This window comes from Hippoglossus stenolepis, chromosome 1, assembly GCF_022539355.2.
Source record: "Hippoglossus stenolepis isolate QCI-W04-F060 chromosome 1, HSTE1.2, whole genome shotgun sequence".
NCBI lineage: Eukaryota > Metazoa > Chordata > Actinopteri > Pleuronectiformes > Pleuronectidae > Hippoglossus > Hippoglossus stenolepis.
The window spans coordinates 32,582,642-32,607,167 of record NC_061483.1 but is presented as its reverse complement, the minus strand read 5'-3'; the positions used below and the strand labels follow the sequence as shown (position 1 = coordinate 32,607,167).

At 41.9% G+C, this 24,526-nt stretch overlaps 1 protein-coding gene across 1 annotated transcript in view; it reads right to left on the bottom strand.

The window, feature by feature from the left end:
• LOC118106041 (anoctamin-9) overlaps positions 1-20,923 on the bottom strand; it is a 207,854-nt gene extending 186,931 nt beyond the window's left edge. The window contains exons 1-2 of the mRNA XM_047339454.1: positions 20,700-20,923; positions 20,484-20,589 (exon numbers count right to left, since the gene is read on the bottom strand). Of these exons, the coding sequence (XP_047195410.1) occupies positions 20,484-20,504 (21 nt within the window). The 5' untranslated portion in view covers positions 20,505-20,589; positions 20,700-20,923. The remainder of the gene's footprint in view (positions 1-20,483; positions 20,590-20,699) is intronic.
• Between the last annotated feature and the right edge of the window lie 3,603 nt (positions 20,924-24,526).

Genomic DNA, 24,526 nt, shown 5'->3' with positions numbered 1-24,526 from the left:
AATCCATGTTAATTTGAGTGTTCAAAGGATAGCTAACGTTACCATTTACTGGCGTTAGCTAGGCTAATGCCGTGACACTCATATATGTGTGTTAATATTTCTTGAAATATGTGCATCAATATATATGTGTTTTTATAGTGTGAAAATGTATACAGATTAAGTCTGTAACATTTAGTAAATGTATGTAGAGTCGGAGAAGATGGTGTCGCTCCGTTTGGTTTGACGCTGTTGGCATAGCGCACAACACGAATGACAAAGACACAGGGGAGCAGAGCCGCTAAAAACTGTTAAAAATGTAGAAATTGAAAATTGAAAAAAAATGTCACGTTCCAAACATGTATGAAAGACTCCAAATTAACACTGTAAGTGGACTTAGTGGAGCTGTGTATGGCTCCATGGTGTCTGCCACGGACTTGGTGGCGCTGTGGCCGGGCTGTGCGCCTTCTCCCGGGACTGTTGATGCTTATTTATTGCAAGTCATATCGTCATCGAGTTATTAAACAACACTATCGCATATCGCATGTTTTTGTGCAGCCCTAGTGTGAATAGTAAAATCATTTTAAAATGTATTTTTCCTGGATAGGTAATTGGTGCAGAGACGGTTGACGGTTCCTTTGAGCATTGTCCCACAGGCTCTGTAGTAAATGGTGAGTATTCAAATGCTATTATTGATTGACTGGACTTATGTAAACCTGATTTTGAAGACATTCAAAATACCTTGGTATGACAATGTTGCTGCCAATTTCTGAATATTAATCTATAACATTTTGCATACTGTCTGCTAACATTGCAGGAGTTTACATATTTTCTGATTTATTAGGTCAAATTAATATAAGATAATGTGTGTGTGTGTGTTTAAATGTTTTCTCTCTCTCTTTCTCTCCCTCTCTCCAGTGAATGTGGCAGTGTAACGCCGGGTTCACACAGGACGCGGAGGCGCTGTGCGCCGTGGCGCTGCGCGCAGCCGCCTGGCAGTTCACACAGGACACGCATTTCTCCGCGCCGGTCATCCTGCGATCCTCCCTGTACTTCTCCACTTCAATTATCAACTTTATGTCATCCATCTTCAAGAATTTCTCCGCTGTTTGCTCCGTGCAATGTCGGGTGTCGGGGGTAAATGAGGTAGTCACAAGTGACTACGCAACCCTATAGCCACCCCCTCTCTCTGTCTCTCTCTCTGTCTCTCTCTTTCTATCTATATGACTGTAGTGGATGGGCAGAGGGGGACATTTAATTATGTGATTGTGAAAATTGTGAAAATTAAAACTCCAGGACAACAGAAGGGGAATACAAAGTATGGGAATGCATATTTGATAATTTATGTCATATAAAATATGCCATTTATATCGTTTAAAATCATTTTTCAGTGTGTTTCCTGGCACGATACGCTCGCGGCAAGCGGAAAAAATAGACTCGACACCGAAACCATCGGTGTAGGGCGCGAGGCGCATCGGAGCCTATGTGAACGGCACAATTGTGCAACAGGGGGGCGGAAAGGAGGCGCCTGGCTTTCCTTGGCGCGGCGCGCCGTGGCGCTGCGCTTCCACATCCTGTGTGAACCCGGCGTAAGAGGTGTTCAGTTGCTGTTGCAAGTAGGTCTGCACTACTTAACCATTATAAACTCAATCATCCACATTTTGGGCGCACCATTCGCTATCCTTGTACATATTCAAAATGTCCATGCACATTTAAGACTTGGAATGCTTTAATTGTACATCAAAGTAGAGTGCAGGGGGCGCTAGTGAGATGAGTGCAGTGTAGATGTGTTTTCTCGAGGCTCACACAGTTCTACTGATATAATCGCCTCTTTAATGCTAGACTCTAGGGTTAGGTTAAAATGTCACTTAAAACTGCACGAGCCGGAGCTACCGCTAGCCGTGACCTCGCTAGCAAGAAACCCACAGACATGTCACTGCTCGAGGAGGATGAGCTCCCACCTATCTGGCAAAAACTGTCAAACAAGCTCCTGCAGTCCTTTAACGAACGGTTCGACAAGTTCGAACAGAGTTTCCAGAGTCTTTTGTCTGCCCAGCAAGTGCTCACGGAGAGGCTGTCCGCCACCGAGAATCAAGCCGCAGACCACGAGCAGCGCATTCACGCCGTGGAAACTTCAGTCACCGAGTTACAGTGGGAAAACAAAACACTAAGGGCCAAGCTGTGTGATCTAGAAGGGAGGTCCAGGCGCCAAAACATTAAGATTGTTGGCATCCCAGAAGGTGAAGAGAAAGGGAGGCCAACCGAGTTTGTCTCCAATCTGATTCCCAAGTTGCTGGGGGACGACAACTTCGCTAAGCCGGTAGTCATCGACAGGGCGCACCGCACACCACAGCCCAGACCATCAGAAGGCTCTCGACCCCGCACGATAATAGCACGGGTGCACCTCGCACAGGAGAAGGAAAAGATTCTGCGGCTCGGGAGACAGCAGTCAATGGAATACGAAGGAAACCGAATCTTGATTTTTCCCGACTATACAGCGGAGGTGATGGAGCAACGGCGGGGCTTCCGTGCAGTACAACAGCTGCTGAGAGAGAAGGAGATCCGGCACTCGCTGCGGTTCACTGCCAAACTCCACGTTCATCATCAGGGGCAAGTGAAGGTATTTAACGACCCGGCTGAAGCGAAGAACTTCATTGAGCAAAAACTTTGAAAGGCTACTATGCGAAATGCAAACGTAGAGTACGTTCCATGGTCACTGAATTGTTACAACGGCGATTGTTTTTCTTTTCTTAATGTTTAATCTGTTCTGTACCGTGTGTGCCAACGAGGGGCTGTGTTTTGGAGAATTTCTCCCTGCTTTTTCAGCCGGTGGTCCCAGATGTGGATGAGGGTAACTCTGCTTCGTTTGGGGAAGCATTGGGTGGGGGTTTTGTTCATGTACTTGTTAACTGTTAATTGTATTTTTTGTTTGTTGATGCTGCCTGCCAGGCTGAGTGCTAAGTTTGTGTTCGCTTATAACGTAATTATTATTTTGTTGGTCGATATTCAATGTCCTGTTTTTAAGGTATCATAAATGAGTAATATGCTTGATTCTATATCCTTGCTCTCCTGGAACGTTCGTGGTTTAGGTCACCCGGTTAAGCGTGGTAAAGTATTTGCACACTTAAAGACAATGAAATCCGACATCATTTTCTTACAAGAAACGCATGTTAAAGCCACTCAGCACAGGAAACTGAGGGCCAACTGGATCTCACAGGTCTATCATTCTCCTTTCACATCTAAGGCTAGAGGCGTGGCCATCCTTTTCCGTAAGACTATACCTTTCCGTTTTCAGTCATCCATAATTGATCCAAATGGCAGGTTTTTAATCCTAACTGGATATATAAATGTACTCCCCGTTACACTGGTTAATGTCTACGGGCCAAATATAGATGACCCTGCCTTCTTTCGTAAATTGTTCAATTTAATTCCTGATAATGACTTGAGCCATATAATGATCGGAGGTGACTTTAATTGTTATCTTGACCCATATCTGGACAGACTATCCTCAGCTCCTCCCCCCAATATTGTGGCTGTTAAAACTCTCAATAATTTGATGATGTCAAAGAAGGTGGTGGATATTTGGCGACTGAAACATCCATCTGATCGTGATTATTCCTTTTATTCTAATGTACACAAGTCCTATACACGGATTGACTACTTTCTAGTCGACTCTAGACTGATCTCCAATACTGACAATGTCAAATATCACAATATAATAATATCAGACCATAGTCCGGTTGAGTTGAACCTCCGAATGTCCCTCCCCAGACAAGCCTATACCTGGCGTTTCAATCCCCTCTTACTCCAAGACCAAGCATTTAAAAAACACATAACGAATATTTCACAGTTTCTTGAGACCAATGACAACGGGGAGGTGAGTGACTCAACATTGTGGGAAACACTTAAAGCTTATATTAGAGGCCACATTATTTCTTATGAAGCTACATTGAAAAGGGCTAGGAGAAATAGATTGGAGGAGATTGATGGAGAATTGCTGGTTGCTGAACAGGTTTATAAAAGCTCTTTGCTCCAAACAGATTATAATAATATTCATAAATTGAAATATGAATACAATTCCATTCTGGGGGAACAGATTGGTAAAACACTTCTCAAACTTAAACAGAGACACTTTGAGTTTGGCGACAAACCACAAAAGTTATTGGCAAGACAATTAAAGGGAGAACAAGCGAAACGAGCCATCTATAAAATTAAATCTAAATCTGGCCTGATGCTTACTGACTTGAAGGATATCAACAATCGATTTCAGGAGTTTTACTCAGATATTTACACGTCCAAATCGACAGCTACACAGGAAGACTTAGATCGTTTCTTCGAACCGCTTCAACTCCCACAATTGGATGCCGCCTTCAGGGAAAATTTGGACTTGGATTTCTCGTCATCTGAGGTACAGGAGGCAATAAAAGCATTCCCTTCTGGAAAGGCGGCCGGACCGGATGGGTTTGGGCCAGAGTTCTACAAGGCTTTTTAAAATGCTCTCACACCTATATTAATGAGAATGATTTGCGATACTTTTAAAAACAAGAGGCTCCCAGCCTCCTTGAGCGAAGCAAACATTTGTGTCCTATTAAAAAAAGATAAAGATGAAACGGATCCTGGCAATTACAGGCCCATTGCCCTGCTAAATTGTGATTTGAAAATAATAACAAAAGTATTAGCAAAAAGGCTGGGCAACCATATAGCAAGCATAATCCACCCAGACCAAACAGGTTTTGTTCCAGACAGGTACTCCTTTTGTAATGTCCGCAAAATTTTAAATGTTATGTACGCTGTTCATGACAAAGAGGATGACCCTGCTATACTATCTTTAGATGCGCACAAGGCGTTTGACATGATAGAGTGGCCCTATCTAATTGAGACTCTCAGGAAGTTTGGATTTGGGGATACATTCATAGAATGGGTCAAAATATTATATAAAGATCCAAAATCCTTCATCCTTACAAATGGGGACAGATCCAAACCGTTCACTTTGCAATGTGGTGTTCGCCAAGGGGACCCATTGTCCCCCTTGCTATTTAACATAGCGCTGGAGCCCCTGGCGATTGGAATTAGAGGACATCAAGACATTAAAGGTATCAAACTGGGAGGTATTGAGACCCGTGTGACCCTGTATGCTGATGACCTTCTCGTCTGTCTTGGCAACCCAGCATCCTCCATTCCCATCCTTCTTGAATATATAAACTCCTTTGGGAGTATTTCTGGTTATACCATAAATTGGAAAAAGAGCGAATTTATGCCTTTGGTAGATAAATTCACCAACGACTTTTTGGAAAAACTGCCTTTCCGTGTAGTGAAAGATCGTTTCACGTATCTTGGCCTTAAGCTCACGAGAGATCCAAAACATCTTTTTAAATGCAACTTTACAGAATCAATAGAAAAACTCAAAGAAAATATTGAGTCCTGGAGAATATTGCCCCTATCCATGATAGGACGGGTAAACGCAGTCAAAATGGTAAGCTTACCTAGGTTTCTATATCTTTTTCAGAACCTGCCCATATATTTAAATGCATCCTTTTTTAAGAAGCTCGATTCTATCATAGGCTCTTTCATATGGGGTTACAAATCACACAGGATATCCAAGCCTCACCTACAGAAGCCCACTAAAAAGGGTGGTCTCGGTTTGCCAATTCTGAAACACTACTACTGGGCAGCTAACTCCAGAGCTCTTACTTACTGGAATTGCAGTGGTGCAGAGGCAGAGAAGGACCCTTTGTGGCTACAACTTGAGGCCTCTGCTGTTAAGAATTCCTCACTTCCTGCACTTTTGTTTTCCAGCCCTACCCTCATAGACAAGTCAATCCGACAGAACTTTACCCTAAAGAATTCTTTGCGAATATTAAACCAGATAAAAATGGCTCGCCGGGCCCCTAGTGGCTCCATACATGCACCAATTTGCCAAAACCACACATTCAAGCCTGGACAACTGGATGGGGTTTTTGCAGTTTGGAGAGAGAGGGGAATCAGAACTTTCCTAGATTTGTATATTGATGGCCAATTCGCTTCATTTAGTCAACTAAGAACTAAGTTTAATCTTCCAAACTCACATCTTTTTAGATATCTTCAAGCCAGGCACTACGTTCAGGAAGAGTGTCAAGACTTTAAGTCCCCCACCACCACTCACCCTCTCCTTGAAATGTTCTTGCTCCCTCCTGACTCCAAGCATCTAGTATCAAAATTTGTAGAATGTCTGGCTGATCAGGTTTCTTCTGACCTCATTAGGGAGGCCTGGGCTAGGGACCTGAATTCAGATATATCAGCTGAGCTCTGGGAAGTGGCAATGACTCGGATTAATTCTTCTATAAATTCACGTTACAGATTAATCCAGTACAAGGTGTTGCATAGACTGCACTACTCAAAAACAAAGCTAAACCGCATTTTCCCATCGGTCTCTTCTCAATGTGATAAATGTGGCGCTGCTGAGGGTTCACTGGCGCACCTTTTTTGGTTTTGCCCTACTCTGTATAATTTTTGGAATGCAATTTTTCAGTGGCTCTCAAAAGCCTATTCTGGAGACATTCAGCCAAACTACGATCTGGCCATCCTTGGATGCTCTGCAGAGACTCTTAAGCTTCCTTATGATACACAAACTGCTCTACACCTAGGGATGGTGGTCGCTAAGAAACTTATTCTTTTGACTTGGAAGTCTACTTCTCCACCCTGCTTTACACACTGGCTCAAGGAGATGTTGTCTGTTATTCAAATGGAAAATCTGCGTCTCCACAAAGGCAACACACAGAAAAGGTTTGAGAGAACATGGGGACCTGCTTTGGCACAGTGCAACATATCTTTAACTCCACAGCAACTCTGACCTACCTGGCTACATCAGTTGATGTAGTATATTACTCTGTTCACTTGTTCATGTTACTTGGCCCTATCTCTGAGATGAGGCTATTGTGAGAACATTCCCGAAAGACCATATATGTAATTGAGTAATCTGTCTGGCAGCTTGTTTTTTTATTTCTGTTTGTTTGTTTGTTTGTGGTATGTGTTTTTACCCTATGTTTTGTTTTTGAATTTGTATTATGTCCTGTCAACACTTTATGTTTCTGAAAATTGTAAATAAAGTATAAAAAAAAAAAAGTAGAGTGCATTCCACACAAGTTAGTCAGACTCAAAAATAATTAGCTACTTTCAGCTGTCACGTTTGTAAATGCAAGAATTTATCTTATGAAAGGGAGTACTTTGTTCATATCAACACACATCTGAGGGGAAATGAAAAAGTCTCTTTCATGTTTGTTGGCTGTAGTTTTCAAACCAGTATTTATGGAACCCTTAAGTCTCATAAGAGTCGCAGACACACTCTACACTGTGTGCACAATTATTAGGCAAGTTGCATTTTTGAGGATTCTTTTTATTAATGAACAACTACAGTGCTCTCGGTCAATCCAAAATGTTAATAAACCTCAAACCTGAATATTTAAGAAAGTAAAAGTGAGGTTTTGGCTTTCTTAGGAGAATATCTATGTGTGCACAATTATTGGGCAACTATTAGTGTGCAGAATTATTATGCAACTAAATGAAAAACAAAATTTTTCCCATCTCACTTGTTTATTTTCATCTGTTAAAGTGAGAATAATAAACAAACAACTCAACATTTACAAATAAACATTTCTGACATTAAAAAAAAAAAAAAATCAGTGACCAATATAGCCACCCTTCTTTTCAATAACAGTAATACGCCTTCCATTCATGGATTCTGTCAGTTTCTTGATCTGTTGACGATCAACTTTTTGTGCAGCAGCAACCACAGCCTCCGAGACACTGTTCAGAGAGGTGTACTGTTTTCCTTCACCGTAAATCCGTTTAAGAAGGGCCCACAAGTTCTCAATAGGGTTTAGGTCAGGTGAGGAAGGGGGCCATGCCATTATTCTTTCATCTTTAAGGCCTTTACTGGCTAGCCACGCAGTGGAGTACCTTGATGCATGCGATGGAGCATTGTCCTGCATAAAAATCATGGTCTTCTTGAAAGATGCAGACTTTTTCCTGTACCACTGCTTGAAGAAAGTGTCTTCTAAAAACTGGCAGTAGGTTTGGGAATTGATTTTGAGTCCATCTTCAACCCCGAAAGGTCCAACTAGCTCATCTTTAATAATACCAGCCCATACCAGTACCCCACCTCCACCTTGCTGACATCTGAGTCGAAGTGGAGCTCTGTGCCCGTTACTGATCCAGCCACGGGCCCATCCATCTGGTCCGTCAAGTCACTCTCATCAGTCCATAAAACCTTTGAAAAATCTATCTTCAGATATTTCTTGGCCCAGTCTTGACGTTTCAACTTATGTGTCTTGTTCAGTGGTGGTCAGGTTTCAGCCTTCCTGACCTTGGCCATGTCTCTGAGCACTGAACACCTTGTACTTCTGGGCACTCCAGGTAGGTTGCAGTTCTGGAATATGACAGCACTGGAGGATAATGGGTTCCTGGTAGCTTCACGTTTGATTCTTCTCAAATCTTTGGGAGTTAATTTGCGTCTTTTTTTCTCAACATGTTTCTTGCGACCCTGTTGACTATTTGCAACAAAACGTTTGATGGTTCTGTGATCACGCCCCAATATCTTAGCAATTTCAAGAGTGCTGCATCCCTCTGAAATACTTTTTACAATTTTTGACTTTTCAGAGTCAGTAAAATCTTTTTTTTGGCCCATTTTGCCTGAGGAAAAGAAGCTGCCTAATAATTATGCACTCCTTGATATAGGGTGTTGATCTCCTTAGGCCACACCCTCCCTCATTACACAAATACACATCACCTGATATGCTTAAATCCAATAGGCATTCAAGTTTATCCAGCTGCCTTGCGGGGGTTCAGTCTCTTCAGTAGTTTGTTGACATCTCTCTCCTGAATGGAGAGAGGTGTGATGGGGGGGAGGGGGCAGTCTGGGACCATTTTGTGTGTGTGTGTGTGTGTGTGTGGGGGGGTAGTGTCTTTGTCCAGGCTGGGAAGAAGAGGTGTGATAGCTGTGGGGGGGGGTTCGGAATGTGGGGTAGGGTTAGAACTGGTCCATTGTCTGTCGAATCTGCAGTAGAAGTCATTCAGGTCGTTTGCAAGTTGAAGGTCTTCCACAGAGTGGGGGGATTTGGTTTTGCATCCGGTGATCACCCGAAGGCCTTTCCAGACTGACGAGGAGTCGTTGGCTGCAAATTGTTGTTCCAGCTTCTTGGAATACTGTCGTTTGGCCTCCTTAATCTCCTTGCCAAACGAGTATTTAGCCAGTCTGAACCTATCCTTGTCCCCAGTCTTGAAGGCCACCTCTTTCTCCAAACGAAGCTGTTTGAGTTTTGCTGTGAACCAGGGCTTGTCGTTGTTGTAACTCACCCTGGTGCGTGTTGGAATACATCTGTCCTCACAGAAGCTGATGTATGACGTCACAGCATCTGTAAATTCATCCAGGCTGCTGGAAGAAGTTCTAAAAATGTCCCAGTCTGTGTTGTCCAGGCAGTCACGCAGCTCCTCCACAGCTTCTCTGCTGCTCCAGTTCTTAGATCTCAGCACAGCAGGTTTAGAAAGTTTGAGTTTCTGTCTGTAAGCCGGGATCAGATGAATAAGAGCGTGGTCGGATAGACCCAGAGCAGCGCGGGAAACTGCATGATAAGCCCTGCTGATGCTACTGTAGCAGTGGTCCAGAGTATTCTCCCCCCTGGTCGGGCATTTAACTAACTGTTTGTATTTGGGGAGTTCGTGAGTTAAGTTGCCCTTATTAAATTCCCAATGACAATAACAGGGGAATACGTGTTCTCTCTCCTTCTCTCCACTCCTAGTATCTGATCAGCGAGTTGACGTTGAGCCTCGCGCAACCTCTAGGCACCTCTCGGAAGAAACATAAGCTTTGTGGTGCTTATTGGGTACTAGGTAATCTGCCACCTGGCTCTCACTCATCTTTATCATCTATTTTTCTTGCAGTACTTTGCAAAAGTGTTAATGTAAAAATATATGGTTATGACAAAGTGTTAGAAGCTTTTCTGCAAGATCTTAAAAGTCTGGGGGACCTTGGTGTGTATGTCCCTTTGTTAGGCAAGTCTCTTAGAGGTACAGTGCAGAGTGTTGTTGCTGATAACTTGGGGGCGCACAGTATTGCAGGCTTCACTGAAAGTTTTTCAGGTGATTTCTTTTGTCGGTTTTGCACTGCAAAAAGGTTGTGATATTAGGTCTGACTGTGTTGCATCTGGTGCTTTTAGCCTAAGAACTAAAGAGGTTTATGCGGATAATTTGAAAGCAGCTCTTGAGAATAATGCCCATTGCTTTGGAGTTAAAAGAGAGTGTGTTTTAACCAAAAATCTGTCTCGTTTTCACGTTGTCTCTGGGTTTCCTCCTGATGTTGCTCATGATGTATTTGAGGCTATTGTCCCGGTCGAGCTGGCTTACTGCTTGAAATCCATGATATCAAAGAAGGACTGAGGACTCAGTAAATGTAGTGAGAGAGTTTGTGGTGAGTATAATATATATATTTTTTATATATAATATATTTTATCTTGATATTTTGTTGAGCACTAAAATATGTAGTTATTGAAACAATATGGAATAGCCAGCCAGTTGATCAGATATCAATATGGTAGTGATCTTGAAGTAAAATAATTATAATAATATTTCCACTGTATATATTCATTGTATTTTTTTTGTGACTGTGCACTCTGCAGGCAGAGGACAGAGCTATCATCAAAGGAGCCATTGAGGAGACCACGGTGGGAATATACGTTGTCGAACATTATGCCACCAGTCAACCAGAGGACATAGGGATTGTCCTGGAAGGCCAGCAGATATTGCATGATCTGAACAACGTTGCATTAGCTGCTGCCATGTTATTTGGCCTAATGTATGCGATGAACCTGAACTATCCTCCTGAACTAAAGTACACTTTCGAAATGTGCTCCAGAAAGTTGTGATGGAGCTGGACGACAACACACTCTCAAAAACAGACTGTGAGTCAGCTGTTGACATGGACCATTGTTGCTCTTTAACTGCATTTATCCTGGATTTTGGACATGCACTTATGCAACTCTCTTGCACATCCTTTATGTATGCTTTTTGCAGTATTTACATATTGTATGTTGTTGTTTTTCAGAAGATTGTTTCTCCCGGGGTCATGTGTTCCCAAATTTACCTCTTGCATTAAAGTGCCTTGTCAGATTTGCAGATTTCTCTTAAACTAATGAAGCTGCTACAAAAGGTCTATTTTCCCCCTATATAAGGATTTTGGTGTGTTTGGATTTTTGCACTTTCCTTACTGTGAAATGTTGTAGTGAAAAACCAAGCCATTGTTATCCTTTAATTTCAGTGCCATTATAAAATACATGCCAGCAGTAAACCAGGGGATATTTAACTAGCTGCTTTCAGAAGATTGTTTCATGTGTTACAAAATGTACTTCTTGCATTAAAGTGCCTTGACAGATTAGCAGATTCCACTTTAACTAATGTATTTGCAACAAAAGGGCAATTTTCTTCCCTTTGTTAGGATTTGGCAACTTTTTATTATAATTTTTTACACTGAAATATAATGGTGAGGAAGCAAGCCATTTTTACTTTTGCATTTCAGAGCCCTTTGGCACAGTCAAACACTGTCTATTTTTGTCCGGAGAATAATTGTTTTCTTTTAAACTTGTATTCTTTTCAGATTCTAACAGTAGTGGATGTTTGGTGGGCTCTCCTGACATTGGGTCCTGCTTTACTTCCTACAAATTGCAAGTCAGAATTATTTTCATTTAACCAGTGTGGAACATCTATTGATGTTTTTTTATTGGAAGCTGTTTTAAGGACTGATTGTGTTGCATTCAGTTGTAGCAGTTAAAGATGTTTATGCACCCTAACTCATGCATCCTAACTCTAAGGAGACTCTCCTTCTACTCTGTCCTCCTCTCTTGATTCTCTCTGTCCTCCTACATCACGACAGGTCCACAAGTCCTCCCCAGCTCCGTGGTTGTCTGACTCGATGTGCGCCGACAGAGCCACTATGCGAGCATCAGAAAGAAAATGGCAAAAATCGAAACACCCTGATGACCTGCTCACTTATCAATCTCTTTTCTCCTATTTCTGAGCCTCTATTTCTGCAGCCAAAAGCTCTTTTTTACCAAACTAGAATTCAATCCTCATTTTCAAACCCCAAATAGCTGTTCTCCATCTTTTCCCACCTCCTTGACCCCCCCGGTCCCCCTCCTCCTTCCACCCTTCTACCAAGCCACTTTGTCAACTACTTTACAAAAAAGATAGATAACATACGCTCCTCATTTTCAAATCCACCTTCTGGAACTACATTTCCATCAACTTCCTCTTCATCCCCTTCGCTTTCCTCTTTCACACCCCTGTCTCCCAATCAAGTTCTTACCTTTGTAACCCCCCGCCCGCCCAACCACCTGCCTCCTTGACCCCATCTCACAATCTCCAGTCTATTGCTCCCGACCTTCTTCCTTTTCTCACCCATCTTATCAACACTTCCCTGTCAACTGGCTGTTCCCCTAACTCTCTTCACCATAACAACCTTCTTGATCCTCACCAGTTTGGTTTCAAGGCAGGCCACTCAACTGAGACTGCCCTCCTTGCTGTCTCTGAGCAACTTCACACTGCAAGAGCAGCCTCTCTCTCCTCTGTCCTCATCCTTCTAGACCTTTCTGCTGCATTTGACACAGTGAACCACCAGATCCTTATTTCCTCCCTTCAGTAACTTGGAGAGGATCTGTGTCTGATCCTTGTCCTCTCACTACTGGCGTCTGTAATGGAAATTTAGCATTTGTGAATGTGATGATTGCATGAACAGACAAGTATGTGGAAGATTGACCAGATTGTTTATCTGAAAAGGCAACTTTAACTAGGTTTAACTTTAGGTTTACGATTATTGCTCAGGGACTTTGAATTTATGGCCTCTTGAAGCTTTAACTTTATGGTGTCTCTGAGCAAATGGTTGGGATCTCACATTTGGGGTCTCACTCCAGGGGTCTACCACAGAGACATGAAGAGGATGTCTCCCACCCTAATAAACCATCAGGAGGTAATAAATACCCAATGGGGGTTATAAGAACACAACTCCCATGCCTGTTCTTTGCCCTTTGTCATTCAGGTGGGTACATACAGTCAACTGTCTGTTACTGCCAACATTACTGCAAAAACCTGTTCCTGTTGGTACATGCTGCACAACATCAGGAGAATATGTCCCCTTCTCACTCAGAAGGCGGTGCAGGTTCTTGTCCAGGCTCTGGTCATCTCACGCCTAGACTATTGCAACTCCCTCCTGGCAGGTCTACCTGCTAGTGCCATCCGACCTCTGCAGCTCATCCAGAATGCAGCAGCTCGACTGGTCTTTAACCTACCTGAATTCACTCACTACTCCGCTCCTCTGCTCCTTTCACTGGTTACCAGTGGCTGCCCGCATCCATTTCAAAACACTAGTACTTGCATAGCGAGCTGCGAACGGATCGGGTCCAGTCTACATCCAGGACATGGTCAAACGTTACACCCCAGCCCATCCACTCCACTCTGCATCTGCCAATCGGCTTGTTGCTCCCTCACTGCGAGCTAAACACTCATCAAAATCACGACTGTTTGCTGTCCTGGCTCCTAAATGGTGGAATAAGCTCCCCATTGACATCAGGACAGCAGAAAGTCTACACATCTTCTGCCGCAAACTAAAAACACACCTCTTCCGACTATACCTTGAATAACATTTTAAACTAACAATTTAGTAGCACTTAAATGGCACTTACTTATAGCACTTTGTAGTTTTGCTTTTTTGAAGAATTTGTACTTTCTTGATTCTTGTTGTTCTGGGTTTGTACCCTCATGGTTGAATGCACTTATTGTAAGTCGCTTTGGATAAAAGCGTCAGCTAAATGAAAAATGTAAATGTAAATGGTGGAACAAGCTCCCCAATGACATCAGTACAGCAGAAAGTCTACACATCTTCCACCGCAGACTAAAAACATCTCTTCCGACTATACTTTGGATAAAAAAATAAACAACAAAAAAAAAAGACTTTAGTAGCACTTATATGGCACTTACTTATAGCCCTTTGTAGTTTGACTTTCTTGAAGAAAATTGTACTTTCTTGATTCTTGTTGTTCTGGGTTTGTACCCTCATGGTTAAATGCACTTATTGTAAGTCGCTTGGGATAAAAGCGTCAGCAAAATGAAATGTAATGTAATGAGTTATTGTCAGTAATGTTAGAGTATGTGAGTAGGCATATTTTATATCAAGCCTTGTTGAAAAAAAGTCCACGATCAGCTGCCACCACAATCAGGATCCACCATTTTGATCCACCATCAGCTGTATAAACTACAACTGGATTATAGTAGATTAGATTAGAATAAAAACATTTGTACATAAACAAAAATTAGCTTTCTCTTAAAAATAGTGCAAAAAAGAGTAAGTAACATGACCAGAGCAGCATTTATTTTACATTCCGGGTGGTGTTGTAGAGTCTGACAGCAGTTGAAATGAAGGAGCGTTCCTTCTTGCACTGTGGGTGGATCAGTCTGCTGCTGAAAGAGCTGCTAAGGGCCTCCACAGTGTCATGTAGGGGGTGAGAGGTGTTGTCCATGATTGAATTCAGCTTTGATAGCATCCTCCTCACACCCTTCTCAGTGGGATCCAGAGGGCAGTCCAAGTCCGAGCTGGCTCTCCTAACCAGTTTATTAAGTATTTTCCTGTCCCTCTCAGTGCATCTGCACCACCAGCAGACAATGGCGTAGAACACTGCGGAAGCCACCACAGTGTCATAGAACGTCCTAAATAGTGTCCTGCACACTCCGAAGGACCTCAGTCTCCTCAGCAGATGGAGCGACAGATGGCCCCTCTTGTACAGGACATCTGTGTTTGTGGACCAGTCCAGTTTGTTGTTGAGGTAAACACCCAGGTACAGTATCTGTAGTCCTTCACGATCTCAATGCCCACATCCTGGACATTCCCCCTTGTGGTCTGGGGTGACTTCCTGCGAAGGTCTATCACCATGTGTCATCAGAGAACTTCTGGAGAGGACAGCTGTTAGTGATGTGTCTGAAGTCTGATATATATACAGTGGGGCAAAAAAGTATTTAGTCAGCCACCAATTGTGCAAGTTCTCCCACTTAAAAAGATGAGAGAGGCCTGTAATTTTCATCATAGGTATACCTCAACTATGAGAGACCAAATGAGAAAAAAAAATCCAGGAAATCACATTGTAGGATTTTTAAAGAATTTATTTGCAAATTATGGTGGAAAATAAGTATTTGGTCAATAACAAAAGTTCATCTCAATACTTTGTTATATACCCTTTGTTGGCAATGACAGAGGTCAAACGTTTTCTGTAAGTCTTCACAAGCTTTTCACACACTGTTGCTGGTATTTTGGCCCATTCCTCCATGCAGATCTCCTCTAGAGCAGTGATGTTTTGGGGCTGTCGCTGGGCAACACGGACTTTCAACTCCCTCCACAGATTTTCTATGGGGTTGAGATCTGGAGACTGGCTAGGCCACTCCAGGACCTTGAAATGCTTCTTACGAAGCCACTCCTTCGTTGCCCGGGCGGTGTGTTTGGGATCATTGTCATGCTGAAAGACCCAGCCACGTTTCATCTTCAATGCCCTTGCTGATGGAAGGAGGTTTTCACTCAAAATCTCACGATACATGGCCCCATTCATTCTTTCCTTTACACGGATCAGTCGTCCTGGTCCCCTTGCAGAAAAACAGCCCCAAAGCATGATGTTTCTACCCCCATGCTTCACAGTAGGTCTGGTGTTCTTTGGATGCAACTCGGCATTCTTTCTCCTCTAAACACGACGAGTTGAGTTTTTACCAAAAAGTTCTATTTTGGTTTCATCTGACCATATGACATTCTCCCAATCATCTTCTGGATCATCCAAATGCTCTCTAGCAAACTTCAGACGGGCCTGGACATGTACTGGCTTAAGCAGGGGGACACGTCTGGCACTGCAGGATTTGAGTCCCTGGCGGCGTAGTGTGTTACTGATGGTAGCCTTTGTTACTTTGGTCCCAGCTCTCTGCAGGTCATTCACTAGGTCCCCCGTGTGGTTCTGGGATTTTGTTCACCGTTCTTGTGATCATTTTGACCCCACGGGGTGAGATCTTGGTGGAGCCCCAGATCGAGGGAGATTATCAGTGGTCTTGTATGTCTTCCATTTTCTAATAATTGCTCCCACAGTTGATTTCTTCACACCAAGCTGCTTACCTATTGCAGATTCAGTCTTCCCAGCCTGGTGCAGGTCTACAATTTTGTTTCTGGTGTCCTTTGACAGCTCTTTGGTCTCGGCCATAGTGGAGTTTGGATTGTGACTGTTTGAGGTTGTGGACAGGTGTCTTTTATACTGATAACGAGTTCAAACAGGTGCCATTAATACAGGTAACGAGTGGAGGACAGAGGAGCCTCTTGAAGAAGTTACAGGTCTGTGAGAGCCAGAAATCTTGCTTGTTTGTAGGTGACCAAATACTTATTTTACCGAGGAATTTACCAATTAATTCATTAAAAATCCTACAATGTGATTTCCTGGATTCTTTCCCCCCATTCTGTCTCTCATAGTTGAAGTGTACCTATGATGAAAATTACAGGCATCTCTCATATTTTTAAGTGGGAGAACTTGCACAATTGGTGGCTGACTAAATACTTTTTTGCCCCACTGTATATATGGTTAACAGGAAACGAGAAAGCACTGTTCCTTGTGGGGCTCCTGTGCTGCAAACTACCACATCTGACACACAGTCACAAAGCCTCACACACTGTGGTCTGTGGTCGGTGAGGTGGTCGATGGTCCATGCAGCCTGGTGGCGTTCCACTCCAGCTCCTTCCAGCTTTCCCCTGAGTAGTGATGGCTGGATTGTGTTGAAAGCACTGAAGCATGAGCTAAGCCGGTATCTTCAAGTGTATTCTTCTTCATCATAAAGGCTGGTTGGGCTATGTTTATGCTTGATGGACTGGTCGTTGCACGCACCGATTGATGTTAAGAGTCACGGTAGGGTCACCGGTGCAAGGCTGCATGCGCCAGAAATAAAGTCAAGGCATCTTTTGTGTCAAGCTCCTGTGTACTGGCCAACACAAGACAGTATTAGAACCGATGATCACACCGCAAATACCAATCAGGCTTTCAACTGAGTTAAGCCCAACTATTTAATTAACATATGGATACAAAAATAAATTAAATGTAGAAATACAGAAATAGCCTTTTTCATTGCAAACTGTATTTATTTTTTAAATTTATCTATGAATTCAATTATTTATTTCTGCATTTAATCATGTATTAATTAATTTATACTTTATTGTCCTTGATACAGCTCTGTGCAAACTGCTTTTGTTTTATGCTAAAGAGTGTACATAGAGGTCATTACCATGCATACACCAAACACATGTCATGTCACTGGTAATGTGAAAACATCACTCGCATCAACAAGATGGAAGCTCACGCATCTTTGTGAGTGAAGTAAGTGAACCTTCTTTAATTGGATGTATTAAGCTTTCATGTACTCTCTGCTCATTGTTTGTTATAGTTAGCAGACATTGTGCCGACTGTGTCGGATGTATTGTCAACATGACAAACGTACAATGGATAGGCCCGTCCAGAGCACTTATTCAACGTCTAAGTTATTGAACTACCTTGTATTTCTTTTTTCTCTCCTGTCAGAAGAGTGTGTGTGCTTTGTGGGAGCTTTATCCACTGAACCTCTGTCAGTCAACTCTTGTAGTATTATTTAAAGGAGTACATACAGTCCACTGTCCAAATATGCCAAATCACTCTATTAAGTAATTTTGTGTTTAACGGATTGTGTCTGCAGTTGTATAGCATTGTTTTGCTATTCTCGACATGCATCTTAAATTTACTGTGAGCTACATCCTTCACATTTGTTTAGACAGAGTTTGATCTATGACATGATGTGCTTCTTTTGATGATCTTCTCAAACATCTACTCATCACAACACAAATTGCAACATTCCAACATCACAGCTCGACAAAATACAGTAAAAAAACTATGTGTAAACAGACTTACATTCCAAACAAGAACAAAATAAAGCAACAGGGTAGAGAGATAAAAGCTGCTGATCAACTTCACACTGCTAAGTTGTCACATAGAACACAAACACCAGTTACAAGAGCTTTGGTTTAGCTCGACTTTAATAAATGTCTACAATGAATACTTTGTGGAGTATTTTAAGCTTGATGTATGCCACTTCGGACCTATTTACAGATCATGACAATATACAATTCTCCGATCAATCTTGGCCTGACATGATTGACGTCAGTGGTCAAACCATTTCTGTGTCAAATAGTTTACAATTTACAATCATTGTATTAATACAGCTCACCGTGAAAGGCATTTGGCTTATAACTTTAATTCTTGCTAGAGTTCCTATTGCCGAAAATTAACATGTGTGACACAGGAAACAAAACATATGTGGAAGGTTCAAAGATTCGGGGTTAGGGTTCAAGTGTTGTCAATTGAACATCTGTAATTCATTCTGGTATGCTGAAATGTAAACAAATACGGCCAGTTAATTAAAACTGCATCGTCAGAGTTAAAACAAGGGGTAACAAGTGGCTCCATAGCACTGTTTTTCAAAGTGGGGGTCACGGAAAATTTAAGGGGAAAAAGGTGGGACAATGTGACAATACAAATTTAATATACGTTTTTTAGATGTTATTAATCACTGACTATCGAAATCTATGTGTCCTTCGATGCCACTTTTTTTTTTCTAATGCCAGTAATATTAATAAAAAATTAAAAACACACCATTCAAGCCAATCAGAATCGAGCAGCCTCTACATGAGAATGTTGCTGTGCGCCTGAAAACTAGCTAGCTACCTCCTGCTAAAGGCTAAAATGGACACATTGTTTAAAAGAAAAAGACCATCAGACAACCAGACTGAAGATGACTCAGCTGCAAATGAGCCACAACCACGGAATACCACATTGGCATCTAAAACTCGGCGGGATGAGCCATCATACATAAAGTATGGCTTTACTGCAAGTAAGAACAGCCGTGATGTGCCCAATTGTGTTCTCTGCATCGAGACTCGCCAACTCACTAACAAGTCTTTAAAGCCATCTAAACTTCAACCACACCTGAGACAAGAGCACCCAGCAGAAGCTAATAAATCAGTAGACTTTTTTAAAAGAAAAGAAGAGCACCTAGTGATGCAGTCGGCTACGTTCAAGCATCAAGCCGGCGTTCCTGAGCGGGCCTTGAAGGCATAATTTACTATCATCAGATACTAAAGGACATTATACAAGTAGTGAATTTCATAAAAGCCCGGCCCTTAAAACACCGGCTGTTCGCTATTTTGTGTAACGAGATGGGCGCAAGGTTCAAGGGGTTACTGCTTCACTCCAACGTGCACTGGCATTAATGTGGGGCGGTGCTGAATGTTGTTTTTGAGCTGCGAAGGGAGATCGGTGAATTCCTCTCATCTGAAAATACTAATATTACTGTTGAATATTGCTGAGAATGTTTATAACACAAGACACACTGGGCCACATTTACTAACATGTGCGCAGAAATGTTCTTACTAAGTGCGCGAGCAAAATCGCCACCGGATTCATGACACGTGCGCACCAGAAGATTTTGTTCTTACCACCATGCATATGTTTGTGAATATGAATCATTCTAAATTGACACGCGCGTCACTCTGCAATTAACATACTGCCACGCCTCTATTTCTCCATATAAGGACATCCGATTGTCATGAAGAGAGCGGTGTGCTGAACAGTTGAAGTTATAAGAGACGGCCCCAAAAGGTAAAAAACACAAGAATCTCACAACAGCAGAAATTTAAGGCGTCGGAGGAGGAAGCCACAACATACACACTATTCTGTGGCGAGTCGGCCAGAGTAACGAAGTTTAACATTTTTTTTTACCTGGGCTGTAATAACTGAGGCGTGAATGCTTAGTCCTGCACAGTGCTGAGCACTAGAGCTGTGGACATTTCTCTTAGATGCATCGCGACGTGGACTCCACTGAATAATTATAACACCGCTGCTCCAGGATCAGAACAGACGCACATTAAAGGTCCGGTAGTCCTGTGCCCCTTTTCTATTTCCTCCTCACTCCCTCTGACCTGCGCTCACTTTACACTTTAACAATAACTGATCACAAGTTATTAGGACACGTACAGGACAGATGTTTACTTTGTGTTTCTTTGATTCCCTTTTACAGTTTATGAGACACATAAAACCTGCTACAAAACACGAGACTTAACGTGACGCGCACAGTCAGGACACCAGGGTTAAAGTGACGGAACGATCCGGAGTCATGATCTATCATCATAAACACACACACACACACACACACACACACACACACACACACACACACACACACACACACACACACACACACACACACACACACACACACACACACACACACACACACGAAGTTTGTAGGGTAAACACAGAAGAGTAAAAACTCGTTTCTGTTTGACATGAGTTTGTAAAGTAAACTGGTCTGTTTGTTAACCTCCACAATCCAAAATAACATGTCATATGTTTTACTTGTAAAATGAATGGAGATGAATAGAGTGTGCTTACCTCGGGAGTCTTGAAGAACATGTCGGAGGTTGTTGCACAGTTCTTTCACAGGCGAAAACTTCTTTCAACACCTCGGTGATACAGGATAATTCATGCAGCTGTGTCCCTGTCATGAGCGTTAGACCTCCATTACACCTCCGCTATTCACTGCAAAAGCTGTCTATTTCCAAATTAAGCATTAATCTCATAAAAAACATGTTGCTTCCGCATACTTACTAGTGAACGCTACACTCGTGTGAGCAGGTACCTGTGTGCCTAACCTGTGTGAACAGGTAAAGCCGCTGGCGTGAAGACGGGGGAATCTGATGATGCGTTTATGTTCTGTGGGAAAGATAGAAAATACAGCTGTTCTTGGCCAGGGTGTGGGGGTCCGTGTATCTTTCGGTCATTGGATTTTCCGTTCAGAAATGGGTATTCAAAAACCAATAACGAGTGGTTATTGGATTTTTTTTATTTTTCCTGGTCAAATGGGATTGAGCGGAAGTAAAACATTTTTTAGATTTTATCTTCTATTGAGTATAACCAAAAAATAAAATGACTAGAAGACAGAGACGAAAAACTGACCGTTTTCTTATGTCCGTGAATCCTTGTATCATTCCTTCTTTTCATATTCAATTATAAAACCAAAATCGGGAGATAAAAAAACAAGTCATTATTTTGTTATTCATTTTTGAATGTGATACCAAAAAACGAATAATGGTTTGTTTTTCATAGTTTGGATTTTTTGCTCAGGTCCAAAATAGGAAATGAAAAACGGGTCATGTGCCGAACCTGATTTTGTGTTTCATTTGTTTGATTTCTGTGACCCGGAAGTCAGATTACTCGGATCAATAAGTCATAAGCGAAACGTTGTAAAAACACAAACGCCGCCTCTTTCCCACTGTAGTAAGGTAGACAACATCAATATGAGCGGTCCTCCGAGCTGGACACAGAACACTGGTCTCTATGTACAGCCGGCTGTGAGACGAGTGCGCAGGGACCGTCTACAAAGTGCAGAACCGAAAAGAGATGTTACAAAAGGGTTAGGGTTTCAATAACTTCACTGTAATACTGTGTATTCTCACCAAAATCAAGTCACACATCTAGTGTCTCCTGCTGGTAATACTGCAATACTAAGTTTGGAAACATTACATTTTGCATAATTTATGGAAATATTATATATTATATTTTAATGGTTTAGTTAGCCTATTATCAGTTGTTTAGACTAAAGGCAATCAGTTAGCAAATTGGCTTAGAGTAGATTTGTATTGTAACTGAATTAATCAGTATCACAAATTAATCAGCATCATGACATCACATTACATGTATCAGAAGTAGTGTACCAGGCAAAGCTTAACATGAGCCATTCATAAATTAATAAATAAGGTTGATGGGATGAAAGCTATAATTTCAAACATGACTGTGGAGGTGGCTGGGAGAGCACCTTCACCTGTACCAGAGGATCAATCAGCACAGGTGAGAGCAGTTAGCTGATTGATCCTCAGGTTTAAAAGGCAGCAGTGGAGCTGCCTCATAGAGACACACAAAAGACACTCAGGACTGAGTCTCATGGAGAGACACTGAGAGACAGAGCTGCAAAGCCGAGGCGCCAGCAGAAAGTGCTGAGATTTATGTTTGGTTTGGACTTTATGTTTCATCACGTGTGTATGAAGGGAATAAATTCTGAAAAGCAACCAAACCGTCTCTGGCTGTGTGTGGGAGAGCCCTGTGGCATGGTCCTTTGCCACAATGACATTTAAGTTTCCAAAACTGCAATAGCTTTTGAAGACATTACATGTGAAATATTGTTCTGATGATGACCATCTGATTACTTAATTTCTGCAAATAAAAGATGAGTAAATGGTAAAAGCGCTTTACAGTGTGCCATTCACCCATTCACAGACACATTAATAATGTGCAGCACCTTTTCTATGAGCCACCCCTCAGCAGTAGTGAAGTCTTGGGTCAGTTGTCTTTTATTATTAAGATAAGCATTTTCTCAATGTAGGGGTTAGAAAATTTAAATTCTATTTTTAAGCTTAGTTTTATACTTTAGGAAATACTTAAATAAACTTGACAATAATGTTCTATTTAGCATGATACTAGTAATATAGTCCATTTAACTATAAACTATAAAAGTCTGAGAAAGGAAGATGGAAATGCTGAGATTTCAAATTGTGCAGAATTAAGCATATAAGGGGCCTCATTTTTAACCGCACAAAACTGGATCTGAAAGATGCGTAAGCCACTTCTCAATTGAGAAGCAAGCCCGGAACTGGGATATGTTTTTGGACGCCGGCCTGTGGCTTACAGTCCCATCACATATTGTCACTACCACCTTAAGACCAGACCTGACACTCTGGTCCAACACCCTGCGCGTCTACTTAATAGCATTGACAGTACCCTGGAACTGGGAGGATGCTGTTGATGAAGCAAATGAGAGGAAAAGGCTGCGGTATGCAGATATGGCATTTAAGGCAGAGCAACGTGGTTGGAAAGCAATAGTCTGCCCTGTGGAGGTTGGCTGTAGGGGTTTCCTTGCCATCCACCATTAGGTTGCTCAATGATCTGGGGATCCAAGGACAAACCCTGCCCCAGACCATAAAATAAACATCACACACTTCAGAACGCTACAGCCAACGGCTCTGGATCAGGAGGAAAGATCCAAGATGCTAGGGACATGCACTCAGGTCTGATCAACCTGTGGTCGGCCTGCCTTAGAAGAGGATGTCTGAAGACATCAAATCAATCAATCAATCAATCAAATGTTATATGTGTAGCCAATATTCACAAATCACAATTTGTCTCATAGGGCTTTAACAAGGTGTGACGTCCTCTGCCCTTGACCCACAACAAGAGTAAGGAAGAACTACAAAAAAAAACGTAGAAACCTCAGAGAGAGCCACATGTGAGGGATCCCTCTCCCAGGACGGACAGAAGTGCAATAGATGCCACGTGTAGAGGAGAACATCAGAAAGATAAGGGTATTTACAGCATTGATTAGAATAAACAGTTTGAAGTATAATGCAAGGTAAATTAATTCATGGATTATTGTCAGTTATGATAGAGTATCTGAGTAGACATATTGTATATCAAGCAGTCTTGTTGAACATAAAGACCTTTGCAAAAAATAAACCAATAATAATAATAACAAAACTAAAAAGCCATTACCTCTTTAGCTGCTGCACCACTGCAAATAAATTAACTCAAAAATGGAAAAGCAACATGCATTATGTCCATAACATCCGCTAACATCAACTGGTGGTAGGCATTAATTAGTATGGTAGAACATACAAGGGATATTCAGTGTTTAGTTTAAAAAGGCATAGAGGTAATGATTTCTGATCTACTGAGCGGGCCACATGGCTTTAATAGTTCTGCCATACAAGCCAGTAGCCAGTCAGATTTACCTTTAGCCTCATCATACCATCAAGTTCGACCTGCATCATTGATTACAAGGCCAAAATACTTGATGACGATAAGGTGCACAACTGAAGTTATGTCCCTAACATCCGCTGGTGGCCACTTACACCTGCTAACATCTATTGCACAGAAGACCTTCAAACATAAAAGGGATATTTACCATCTTGTCCTATGTTCTAAAACTGGGCATGATACATATGCCCAATGACTTCCATGCATTTTGGTAAAACATGCCGCAGGGGCTGCACTTTAGTGGGTGTACCCATGCGTGAAAACCACTTGACATGTCATGTTTTTTTGTGTGTGAAATAGTGACAATAAAAGTGCTATACAAGATATATAAAAGACACAGATATATGTACATAATGAAAGGACATACAGAAAAAAACACAATGCAGTTTAATTGATGTGTATGATAATGTAATGATGAAATAAGTGTTTCTGGAGTAGAGATGAGGTAATGTGTGTGTGTGTGTGTTACATTATAACACACACAAGTTCAGTGAAGCAAGACTCAGTACAAAGAGCCCTGGACTATAGAATCAGTTATCATTGCTGTCATGAAGAATTGATGAGTCCCAGGTGCTGCTGCTACAGAATGCTAGTTTCCTGTTTATACAAAGTTTATTAATATTGAACAT